General features: G+C 42.6%; 1 protein-coding gene across 2 annotated transcripts in view; it reads left to right on the top strand.

Annotated features, from left to right (window-relative positions):
* LOC102787828 (band 4.1-like protein 1) overlaps positions 1–12,393 on the top strand; it is a 100,107-nt gene that overhangs the window by 80,470 nt on the left and 7,244 nt on the right. Inside the window, exons 17-21 of one of the 2 annotated variants that reach the window (XM_087840510.1) lie at positions 884–2,287; positions 4,110–4,160; positions 5,432–5,791; positions 6,219–6,347; positions 11,051–11,110. In XM_087840510.1, the coding sequence (XP_087696636.1) occupies positions 884–2,287; positions 4,110–4,160; positions 5,432–5,791; positions 6,219–6,347; positions 11,051–11,110 (2,004 nt within the window). The remainder of the gene's footprint in view (positions 1–883; positions 2,288–4,109; positions 4,161–5,431; positions 5,792–6,218; positions 6,348–11,050; positions 11,111–12,393) is intronic. The other variant, XM_087840511.1, reaches the window with a different exon arrangement.

Raw genomic sequence — 12,393 nt, forward strand, 5'->3', positions numbered from 1 at the left:
TATTTTGTGGAGTACTAATGCTATCATGGTGAGTTGTTAGAGTCTGTAATGACTCACTGGCAATATAAAGCAGTGAGGATACTTTGTTTGCCCTATTCAACTATCCTAGTCTGACTTAGACTTAGCAAAGGCTCTGAGCCTTTAGAAGCTATTGTATCCAAGCTATGGTGTGGGTTTTTTATGCTACACTCACTAGAGTTTTGTGTTTCATAAAGTTATTTTTTTAATTATTGCCACACTTCTAAAAACGACCTTGTTTATGTTAAATTCCTCCAAAGTCCTTCAGTCAGCCATTTTTTTTCTCCTTTGAAAAAAGTCTACATTTGCCCAGAATTAGTTGTTAAACATAAAAAAACGACTAAACTAGTTTGTTCAGCTCATAAATGTGATGTTTTGTAGATTTAGTGGGAGTATATCAAAAGATGAGGCTTTTCAACAGCCTGAAAGACAATTTGTTGCAACATCTGATAAGTTTGTCTTTTTAAATGAATATTATTGTTATTACTTTACATCTTTCCAACAAGTTTTTGCAGTGTCTGATGTGAGTCCATCAGGGTTACATGTGATCCCAATGGGAGATCCATTTTGGACTAAATTTAGACTAAATCAAATTAAACTCAGCGCAATTTCAATGACTGTTTTTGGGTTAAATAAATGTCAAGACCGGCTGACCCGATTCAGCACAAAGGTCTGCCCATGGTGCTCGGGTGGTGATTTGTTTACCGTTTTAAAGAAATGCATATTGAATAGGTAATACCAATGTTCACTAGAACTTCAATATGTACATTTTGGGCCCTTTTGTTGGATTGAAGTCCTTGTCTAGATTTGATTGTTTGCAGTAGCTGTGCTTGTCTAACTGTGTTTAATCTATACCAACATGTAGGGCTCTGAGGAGTGGGTATTGATTGAAAAACAAGAACCTTATCAACAAGACCATGACTGGAAGGCAGAAGAAAAGAACAAATCTCTCACACCTGATTCCTCATGGGAGAAAAAGGGTCTGGAAAAAGAGATAGACGTTAGCAAGATGATGCATAAGGAGGTAGCAGGGTATGACAGAAAAGAAATGAAAAGCCATATTGATGAGTTTCCATCAACAAAATCGTCCAGAGAGGCAGATGTATGCTCTGAGCCTCGGCGTTTTGTGATCCAATTATCTGAGAATGCCGACTCGTTTCAAGACGAATCTCAAAGCAAACCAGCTCGAGCCTCAGACCCTGAGGCGAACAGCGATGCAGCCCCGGGCTTGCGGCACATGAAGGAGCGCACGGCTTCTAAACCGAGAAAAAAGAGGAGACCCCAGAGCTTAAACCTGGGAATGCCCACAGAGCTCGTCTACAGGAAAGGAGGAAGCGATTCCACCGAAGACGAAGACGAGGGCTCGGACTCAGACAACAACTCAGAAACAGCAGCGAAGAGAGGAAATCATTGCGAGTCGCCTCCAGTGGCAACGATGAAAGATGATCAGGGTTTAGAAAAGGATCAGCTGATCAGGGTCTATAAAGACGGCAAACAAGAGGGTAAATTAGTTGGAGAAAGCAGGGAGGTCTCCACCCAAGGAGCAGAGCAGGTAAAGAAAAAGGTGAGCCTTGTTGGGACAGCAGATGTCGATTTAGGCTCAGTGAATGGACCTGGAAAAATAGAGCATGAGAGCTCATTCTCAGGGTCTAAAGGAGAGTGTGTGCTGAAGATGCGAGGGAAAGGCTTCATTGACAACAAAGAGTTAGCAGAGGTTAAACTACGACAGGTCAGAACACATGAACGAAAAGTCAGTAGCTCTGGAGGAGAGGATGTTGAGGGTTTCTTGGGCGACAGAGGTCAGAGGACGTCTCTCCACCGACTGTCAGGCAGCAGCTACCAGTCGGAAATAACCAGGATTGTTCCTCTCAAGCCGGAGCGTTCGAAGAGCGTCACGTCCAAGGACGAAAAGGACCGTACGGGACAGGACGATCCAAGACGGGGGATCAGAAGAGAATACCGGTGGTCGGTTGGCTCTCCGGAGGGATCCTCAGACCTCAGCTGGACCGACGGTTCCAACTTTCATCCAGCGTTCGCGTCAGATCTGGAGGGCGTTGCTAAAATCGAGCATCCAGACGACAGCTTTCAGTGTGGTAGAGTGTTCGCGGAGAGCCAGTCGTTCAGCTCAAAGGTTTCAGGGCTTCCCAAAATGGCCCCTCCAGCGCCGCCGGTGAAAACACAGAAGGCGAGAGAGTCCGTGCTAATACTCCGGAACAGCAGAAACGCCAGCAGGGAGCCGAGCCTGGACACGGCCAAAAAGAGACACTCGGTAACTCCTCTTGGCATCTGCTATTCAGTCATTGGAAACAAAGCATGAGCTTCAGACAGACTTCAGCATGAGCACGCCATTATTCTTTTTTCTCCGTTTTCAATGACTTGAAACACTCATCCATCTTGCCTTGTTCGTGCCTGCATGAAGAGCAGGCGGAGCCGTACCTCTGCTCTGTCTTGTGGCAGTCAAAAAGTGTGGACATTTTCCCATAAGGCAGTCCAGTTTATCCCCCCCTCCCATTGCCTTTTGACATGCACCACACTGTCTGGCAAATCTGTACAGCTCAACACTGGCTGTGAAAGTTTAAACACACACACACGCAAAAAAAAAAGAGTCATGTTTCGGTGTTTTGGTTCATCTTTTTCAGCTGCTGAACCTGAAATTTCCTCCCAGCTCACATTGTTCTCTGTCAGAGGGCGGCAGACTCACATATTATCGCCGCTCCGATGATTTATCCTCATCTCCATGTCATTTCCAAGCTGGAAATACAAAATAAGCGATTTATTGCATTGGAACGTTAGAAATTAAATCACTCATTTGTGAAAGGAGAGGGTGGGGGTGTACTGTCATCCATTACTTTGTTAGAGAGCTAATATCTTCCAAAATTAGAGATAAATGGAGTATAGAATTGGTTTGTGCGCAAAAGATTGAGGAAGCACATCAAACTGATAACCCTTAAAAAAAAAAACTACTCAGAATTTACAAACTGTCGCTGGATCCGTCGCATGGGTGGTAATAAATCAGAAATCATGCGTTGCATTATTTCCATTTACCCTCACCTGGATTGAAAGCCCAGCGGTGTTCTAAACACACCAGTTCCTCCAACTGTGAAAGCCCAGCAGGCAGCAAGCAGACAGACACCACAGCTCAGTGCCTGACACAGTCAGATTTGCTGCTTTCATTTCACTGTTGGTATCATTGGGAGCTTGCACGTGTTTGGCACCGGAATGAAAGGAATTTGGAGTGAATAGACATGACAGCTTTCATCATTCCCCACCTTTTCATCTGAGTCAAGTTCTTGCATATATTGGATTAAACAGGCATGAGGAGAGAGGTGTTGCGTAGCTCTCAGTGTGCGAACAGACCTCACTGGCGAGTGACAATCACATTAAGATCTGATTGAAGTGGGAGAGGGGGGCCTGGGAAAATATTACGGTGCTCCTCCAAACACGTGGACCCACTCTCCCAGTCATTTTGACAGGTTTTGAAATGCATCACGGCACCTTTTTTCTTAAATTTTTTTAATCAGAAATGTAACAACATCATTTGACTGTATTTGTGTTCAAATTCACGGTGAACCATTGCAACACTTTCTCAGTTAGTGGATGAGTGGCTGCTCTTACTACCAGAAACCTGCTCGTTATACAAAATGCATGATTTTCTTGCCCTGCCTCTGCTAACTACAACAAATGGCTGTAGATATCGTGGTTGCTTTTCTGTCCTCTAAACTTCTACTGCTGTTTGCTTTTGTCACTGTAGAGCAGTCCTTGAAATTTGTGCTGGTATCCATTCTGAACCTGACTGGATCTGACTGGTCAGAACCAGCGGGCTTGAATTGGGTCTGGCTGAATTTCTCACCTAAACTTGGGTTTGAGTTAATAGCACAAACTTACTAGTGTGTTTGTGTTTTGTATTTACATTTGGACCCTTCAGGATCCCAGTTTAGGTTTACGCTGCAATATTTTGTGCACAGAACCCCACTGGGCTCATATCTTCAGACCCCAGTCAATCACTGCTGTGTCAGTCGGTCCACACTCCACTCCAGCTTGTGCTAACCCTGAGATCCTCTCTCTGCTCTTTCCTCTGCTTCCCTCTGCAGGAGCCTGTCTCTACTCCTGCTATATATGAAGAGCCATTTGCTGACTTCAAGGTTATTCATTTGTATTTGAACCCACCCTTCATATGTCTCTGTCCATTTTTCTCTTTTCCTCCCTTGATGCATGTCTCATACCTGACTGTAGCTTTTACTACCTGTTATCAATGTATGTGACGTTCAAGTTGCTACGTTTACCAAAACGAGAGTGAGTCTGTAAGTGGACTGTCAGAGCTTTGGATACAAGAAAAGTCGTGTGTTTATATTAGCAGAAGACTAGCTGTTGCATTGCTATTGTTAGTAAGCTAGCTGTTTATTGTAGCTAGTTTATTAGGTAGCTAGGTAGTTGTAGCTAGATGGAATATGCACACCACTATGTCTGAAGCCGGTTTGGTTTTTTTGGAGTTAGATCCAGCCCTCATCACATTCATTGTCAAAACGTCAAGGATGCAATGGCAAAAAAAAAATTTCCTCTCAGGGTCTTCAACAGGACTTTGCAAACTAATGGATAATGGCTAGCTTGAGTAGCAAGTTGCTACTTTTACCAAAACGAGAGTGAGTCTGTAAGTGGACTGTCAGAGCTTTGGATACAAGAAAAGTCGTGTGTTTATATTAGCAGAAGACTAGCTGTTGCATTGCTATTGTTAGTAAGCTAGCTGTTTATTGTAGCTAGTTTATTAGGTAGCTAGGTAGTTGTAGCTAGATGGAATATGCACACCACTATGTCTGAAGCCGGTTTGGTTGTTTTGGAGTTAGGTCCAGCCCTCATCACATTCACTGTCAAAACGTCAAGGATGCAATGGCAAAAAAAAAATTTCCTCTCAGGGTCTTCAACAGGACTTTGCAAACTAATGGATAATGGCTAGCTTGAGTAGCAAGTTGCTACTTTTACCAAAACGAGAGTGAGTCTGTAAGTGGACTGTCAGAGCTTTGGATACAAGAAAAGTCGTGTGTTTATATTAGCAGAAGACTAGCTGTTGCATTGCTATTGTTAGTAAGCTAGCTGTTTATTGTAGCTAGTTTATTAGGTAGCTAGGTAGTTGTAGCTAGATGGAATATGCGCACCACTATGTCTGAAGCCGGGTTGGTTTTTTTGGAGTTAGGTCCAGCCCTCATCACATTCACTGTCAAAACGTCAAGGATGCAATGGCAAAAAAAAATTTCCTCTCAGAGTCTTCAACAGGACTTTGCAAACTAATGGATAATGGCTAGCTTGAGTAGCAAGTTGCTTCCATAACATCGATGATTCCCATTTCTTGCCATCTCCATTCAAAACACTGTAGCTGTGCGATGCCAGAGTTTTGATCCTGTGTCTGTACCTGCACCAGAAGGAGTTTGGGGAGAGGAGGCCTCAGCCGAGCATAGCCTCGGAGGAGGAGCAGGAACGAGACACCGTGGCATGCATGAAGGAAACCCACCTGGGCATCGAACGCAAGTGTTCCAGCATGACGGTCAGCTCCACGTCCAGCCTGGAGGCCGAGGTCGACTTCACTGTCATCACTGACCTCCACTCGGGCCTCGAGGACTTTTCTAAGGGTGTGCCTGAACTGGGAGAGAGGGAGCGACAGCCAGAGGTGGGCCGGGAGGACTTTGAGGAGACCTCCAGGTTCTACTCTGCCCGTCTAATGGGCTCCCGGGACAAGTCTCCCATAGAGGAGAGGCTTCCTGAGGAGGGAATGCATCATGAGGTAGACAGATGAATGCATTTATACGTATTCATCGCCATCATCACCCACTGGCTTCACCCTGCCTGGCTGGACTTCAGTAGCCCCCTGCTGTATTTTTTATTTATTTTTGGACCATGATGTGTTCCTTCAATTTTGTTGATTCCTTATTGTGTTCAGTTTTTGTTCTACTCATTTTTATGTATTAATTGTAATTCACCCATTTTATTTTTGTTGGTGTTTCTTTGAAGTTATTGCACCTCTTGCACGTTGTCATCCAGACTAATAAAAATACATTTCACAGTTTGTTCCTGTAAGTTAACATCGCTCGGTTGCTTTCTTTTGTTTAATATGCTGCTTACGAGAATGGGTCTGAAGTCTTCAGGCGACTTGCTGTGAGCAAATCACTTGCTGCTCTTTGACTGTATTGTCCTGTTTGTGTTTGATGCAGCCTCCCGTGGCAAAGAAAGACCCCAACGCGGTGAGCGTGGCCCACAAGCTGAAAAGAGCCGACAGCAAGACGGAGACGCACACAAATGGATCGGAAGCTCACGCCAACGTCGTTAATGTCTCTCCACAGGTAAACCGAACGCAAAAGCAGTAGAAACAACAGCACTATAGTCTGCATGAGGTGCCATGAATAATTCTAAAAAACCGAAACATGATCAAACAATTTGATCAAAATTTGTATTCTTGATTATTGTGCGCTCTTTGTGGACCAGATTATCTTTTTGAGTTCAGCAAACTGCACCCAATAGCATTAAACTTCTTATACCTCTTAGTAAGAACTTGGACTGGTAATTTTCTATGGGTGTTAAAATGCTGTGTGTGTGTGTAAGTATACAGGAAAACCTACCTGTAAGTTTAATGTTTCAAGCCTTATTTAATACAACATGGTGTTCATTTTATAAAAGTTACTGGGGTTCACTGAGAGCCACTAGGTGTATGTGACTGGGCTTCAGAAGTCGATTAAACAGTGAATTTCAGCAACTGTTTACTTATTTCTAGCGCCCTGTGATTGATGGGTGTTCGCCAGCCAGTCACTATACCAGTGTGACTTTGGCCTAAAACAACACCAAAGCCACAGCCAATAGACTGTTAGCTCATGGTTAGTCCTGACTGTGTACAAAACAGCATAATCCACCGACCTGCACCTCTAAAGTGTAAAAATCTTTGCTTCAAAATGTACAGTTTTAGGGTTTTTTTTTTTTACAAGAACCTCCATGCCAGTCAGCATGGAAGGTGCTGTTGGCTTTACACGTATTTATTTGCACAGCTTTAACTTACAACATGTTAGATACTGGGCTTTGGATGTGCCTGAAAGCTCTAGACTGAGCTTGGCTTGCTATCTATTCCTCTAACTCATCAACAAGATGAAGATCTGTTTTCCCAAATTGACAAAGTATTTACTTTTTTTTAACTTCTGTAGGAAATGTTGAGTTGAATATGATGAGCACTTTAAATACTTATAGGTGAGTGCTAAAGAATTAGGGCTACGGGACTGGCAGAAAGAGGAAATGAGGATCAGCTCCAACAGTCGCCATCAAAGTGACTCGCGGTTAAGAATTTCTTATTTGTACAGAGCTTGATTAGAGGAAGAAGCGTCTTCTTTGAGCTGCAGTGACATGATGGCCATATTCCCCAGATACGGATGGAATAATAGCATCATTATGAAGTGATTAAAGTATTGACAGTGTATTAATGAGGATGATGAAAGCAGGTGCGAATCCCATTCATCTCCGGAGGCAGAGATTTGAGTGCCGGCTGGCTGTCCCACAGGAGCCTTATTAAAATGTAATCATCGCTGGGCTCTTTAGCCATTCAGCTAATAGTGTGGATGAACTCAGGCGATGATGTAGAGAGGGTGCCTTTGAAGTGCCACATCAGCGTTGAGTCACATTTTCAAAGATGTCAGAGAAAGCCACAGTACAGAGTGTGCATGTATGCGTCTCAGGCAGACTGACGTCATTCTTGGGCAGACACCGATCGTCAGCAGTGACACTGCACAGCCAGCAGAGGGAGACGTGCTTTGTCTGTTGAGCTTGGGGTCTAAACAAAAGCACAAAGGCTGCTCCGTTCCAGCTCTCTGCAAAGCACCGACAGCACACTGTAGGACAATTTATCTTGCTTTCGCAAACAATTAATCACATATAGTCATGAAAATACACCAGCAGCCTCTTTAAAGCAGAACAATAATGGAAATGAGTGACACACAAATACAAACTTGTCATTTTTCACATTTTAAAGGAATAAAAACAAATCAGTCAAATGCAAAACGTTGGATATAAAGCTATAGTTAGGACACCATCAAAAAGTAAATCTCACATTCCAGTTTAGTACCAATTATTAAACCTTGATGTGACTAAGCTTATCTAATCTGACGTTCTCTCTGCTACTGAAGTGCCATAGTGACAAAATCTAGAGAGATCGGTTAATTGTGGGTGCCCATGAGTCTCATTAGGGATATAAAAAGATTTAAAATATATATAAATGAATTATTTAAGCGTAAAAAAAACCTACTGCTGGTGGGTTATACTTCCATTCCAGTAAATTACACCAAAGAGGAGACTGTTTTCTGAGTAAACTCTTGGTTTATGAGTCTGCTGTTACAAACAGGGTGTATATACACTCACACTTTAATAGGTACACCTCTTCCACTGCTTGCTGATGCATAATAAGAAAAATAATCAGCCAATCACGTAGCGGCAACTACAAATATGACAAGGTTAGCATCTTGACTGTCTAGTAATTGAAGTGCCTCTGAATGTGGCATGGTTGTTGAGTATTTGAGAAACTATTGATCTGCTTAGATTTTCCTGCACCACCATCCTTTGGGTTTACAGGGAAAGGTCCAAAAGAGAGTAACTATCCAATAAACGGCAGTTCTCTACACAAAATCCTTCAAAGCAAGGTATGCAGAAGAGCGTCTCTGAATGCACAACACATCAAACCTTGAAGAAGAAGGGCTACAGCAGCAGAAGATCACACCAAGTGCCACTCTAATCGGCTAAGAACAGGAAACTACATTTTCCAAAGGCTCAGTGAAACTGGACACTAAAAGAGTGTTGCTGGTCTGCAACATTTGCATGGTAGGATCATAATTGAGTGTAAACCACACGAAAGCATGGATACAACCTGCCTGGTATGAATAGTTGCTGCTGGTGGTGTGATGGCTACCGGAGTATTTTTGCTGGCCATGTCCACATCTTCTGATGGCTGCTTCCAGCAGGATAGTGCACCCTGCACACCAACATGACTTCATCATGAGTCTGTTGTACTCAAATGCCCTCCACAGTCACATGATCTCAATCCCATGGAACACCTTTGCGATGTGGTGGAACAGGAAGTAGTCAAGGACATGCAGCTACTGGATGATGCTGTCATGTAAATCTCTGAGGAATGTTTCTAGCACTTTCTGCGGCACAAAGAATTATTCGACGCAACTGGGAGGCTCCCAGGAAAAATGTGTTTGCTGTTCTTTTTGAACAATCTGCTAGATAAATGAATCAAATTTCGGTTTTTATTTAACCACTTGCTTCTCATGCCATCCAAATATGGTGATGGAAAATATCGTCACTTTGGTGACATCAAGGACTGGGCAGCTAGCATTTAGCTGCCAGCTGATTCATGTCTGCTGGAAGGCGTTGTAATTTACCTGAGCTGACCTTAAAAAGGAACGAGACCTTTCAGTGAGACAATAATCTTGAACACACTAGCAATTCTACCAAGAGATGCTCTCGAATGAGGAATGAAGGCTCGTGAAAAGCTCACTTTGAAGTCCCATTGAACCGTTGTACATTTAATACATTTAATAAAATCCCTCAAATATCTGATTTTGCATAGAAGAGTGAAAAACTTCACCTTTTATACAAAAGTCCTGCACAAAATAGTTATTCTTGCTAAAATGCCAAAGCAATACTTGTTTCTGAGCACACTGCTGTACTTAAATCTATTTTTTTATTATCTTTACTGTATCCATATGTGCTCTTTGAGTACAGGGGTGTACAGGGGTTGGTGTTCTTATTTCTATATATTACCTTGTATATATCCATGATGACATGGATGCTGTCAGCACAAACACTGTTGGTTAAAGGTAAAACATGTTGACTTGGATTTAATGAAGCAGTAAATCAGTCCTCATCACTTTCTTTAAAGTGAGACTTTTTAACGAGTCAGTGTAGTGCGTCACAGAGATAAACAGCAGAACTTCACCAGCAGACACGTGTGATGTGCTTTAGATCGCTTTCACTGTATCTAATGACTTAAATAAATAAAGACAGTAAGGCAGCATTAACAGCAGGTCTGACTCGACAGGAAAAACAGGTGAAACTAATTAGAATAAATTGTCCAAACAGCAGTGACACCATGAAGCAGCTCAGTGACAATGCTCATTATGTTGTTTATAGCCGCTTGTCCTGTTTGACATGCCAACATGTCTGTTGTGGAGGTCCAGCCCTGGCATTGTCATTAACTGAGGAGCAGCCTTAATTCAGGTTTTTGAATATGACCATTATGTTCCTGCTGTAGTGTGTCAGAATGTTCGCTGTGTGAACGGCCTCATTTCATCATATATATGTTGTCTCTATAACAGGGGTGGGCGACTCCAGGCCTCGAGGGCCGGTGTCCTGCAGGTTTTAGATGTGTCCTTGTACCAACACAGCTGATTTAAATGGCTAAAGACCTCATCAACATATCTTGAGGTTCTCCAGAGGCCTCGTAATGAACTAATCATGTGATTTAGGTGTGTTGACCCAGGGTGAGATCTAAAACCTGACTCGAGGCCTGGAGTCGCCCACAACTGCTCTATTATATACTAAAAAGATACATTTTAGCCAAGACTTTGTCTGTTTTTGTTGTTCGACTGGCAGTAGGGTTTCAACACAACATCTTAATGAAGTATCCTGTATGCTTCATTAAGATGTCTTTGCAGCATGAGTACTCCAGACCTTTGTACGAATGTGTTTTACATGACTTTTTTGAAAAGACTCACGATGTGATTAAAAACAACCAAAATAAGTTGCACCCATGCGAGACATCAAACTGATAATCAGAAAAATCTGAATTTCATGTTCAAAATGTAAATGTGAAAAATTGAAATGTAAACTCTATGAAAAAGGAAGTAAAATCAAACTCAAAGTGCAATGGTAAATCCACTACAATTAGCAGAGAACAAAACCACACTATTCTATTTTAAATATGCACTAATGCTTCTTTGTGCGAGCACAGATTGTATTTAAAAAGCTCATTAAAGACTGTTAATAAGAGCCATTTCCTCTTTTTCAGAACTATGGAGTCGTCAGCCCACAGGAGGCTCCCGCTGCCGTCAAAGAAAATGGCTCTCCTGTAAGTATCTTTGATGAGGAGCAAAGGGACAGTGTGTGTGTGTGTGTCCACAGTGAGAAACCCTAGCGATTTGTCCACTGATTTCCTCTCTTCTTGCGTGGAACTTTCATATCCTGCTGAACGACTGTTGAAATGAATAATGTTGCACGAGGCAGCTGTTTGCAGGACCACATTCAGATATCTTCACGTGTTTTTTTGTAACATAGTCTGTTGATTCCAACATTTACGTTCTACCAGCAGTGATAGCTGTTTTATCTTGATGCTCATTATATTTCTGTCCAAGTCAAAGTCCTGAAAATGCTGGACTTAGTGTCACAACTGGGGCAGCAGCCGTGTGATGTGTGGAAGGAGGACTCAAATGCAGCACTTATTCAGATGTGAGGGTGATTTATTAAGAATACCAAATATAAAGTGGGGATGGCAAAACAGAACTACGGATGAACTAAACTGGGAGAAACTAAACCAAAGAGTAGCAAACCTGAACACGAAGGGAGGACAGCAGGGAGAGCACGCAGGGGATTCACAGAGGAATGCGGAGTATGCAGGGTAACACAGAGAATGAACACAGATGACGCGACGAGGAGCACGCAGTATAAATACACACACCAGGTAATTAGAAAATGGCAGACAGGCGGGGACACAGCTGGAACTAATGGACATAACGAGACACAAACCTACAAAGTAAAACAGGAAACTCACAGACTGTTTTACACAACCAACTGGGGACACGAACAGAACACAGAGGGGAGGCACAGGTAGGGATGATAGGAACACACAACTCAAACCCTAAGAACACATACAAAATCAGAATAAACTAGAAAAATGATAATAAACTTAAAGCGCTGGGTCACCAACCCAGGACCATGACACTTAGAGTTTTGCTTGATGTATTAAATATGTGACCAAGTACTAAAACAACTACTCAAGGCTGTATGACCAATCAGCATGAAACGAACGTTATGATTATTACGTTTAAGCTTTATGCTAAATTGTTTAATCAGACATTTCAAAGATGGCTAAGTTCTATAGTAGGTGTAAATGAAGAGAGACAGACAGTACGTGACACATACAGATATATTTCAAATCGGGGTGCCCTCCACTCCCCTGGTTTGTTAACACCATCCTGGCTGTGTGTACTCAGTGTCTGGTCATCGTCCAGCTGAGACAGAAACTGACTGAAATACCACATGACACTGAAATACCCGTAGCTGGCTAAAAACATTAGAGTTCATTAATAGAACTAACAGTTGTGTTCATCGTCCCCTTGTCTTTACAAGCCATGC

The sequence above is a fragment of the Neolamprologus brichardi genome, chromosome 5, assembly GCF_056152115.1.
Source record: "Neolamprologus brichardi isolate AB-2024 chromosome 5, ASM5615211v1, whole genome shotgun sequence".
Taxonomy (NCBI): domain Eukaryota; kingdom Metazoa; phylum Chordata; class Actinopteri; order Cichliformes; family Cichlidae; genus Neolamprologus; species Neolamprologus brichardi.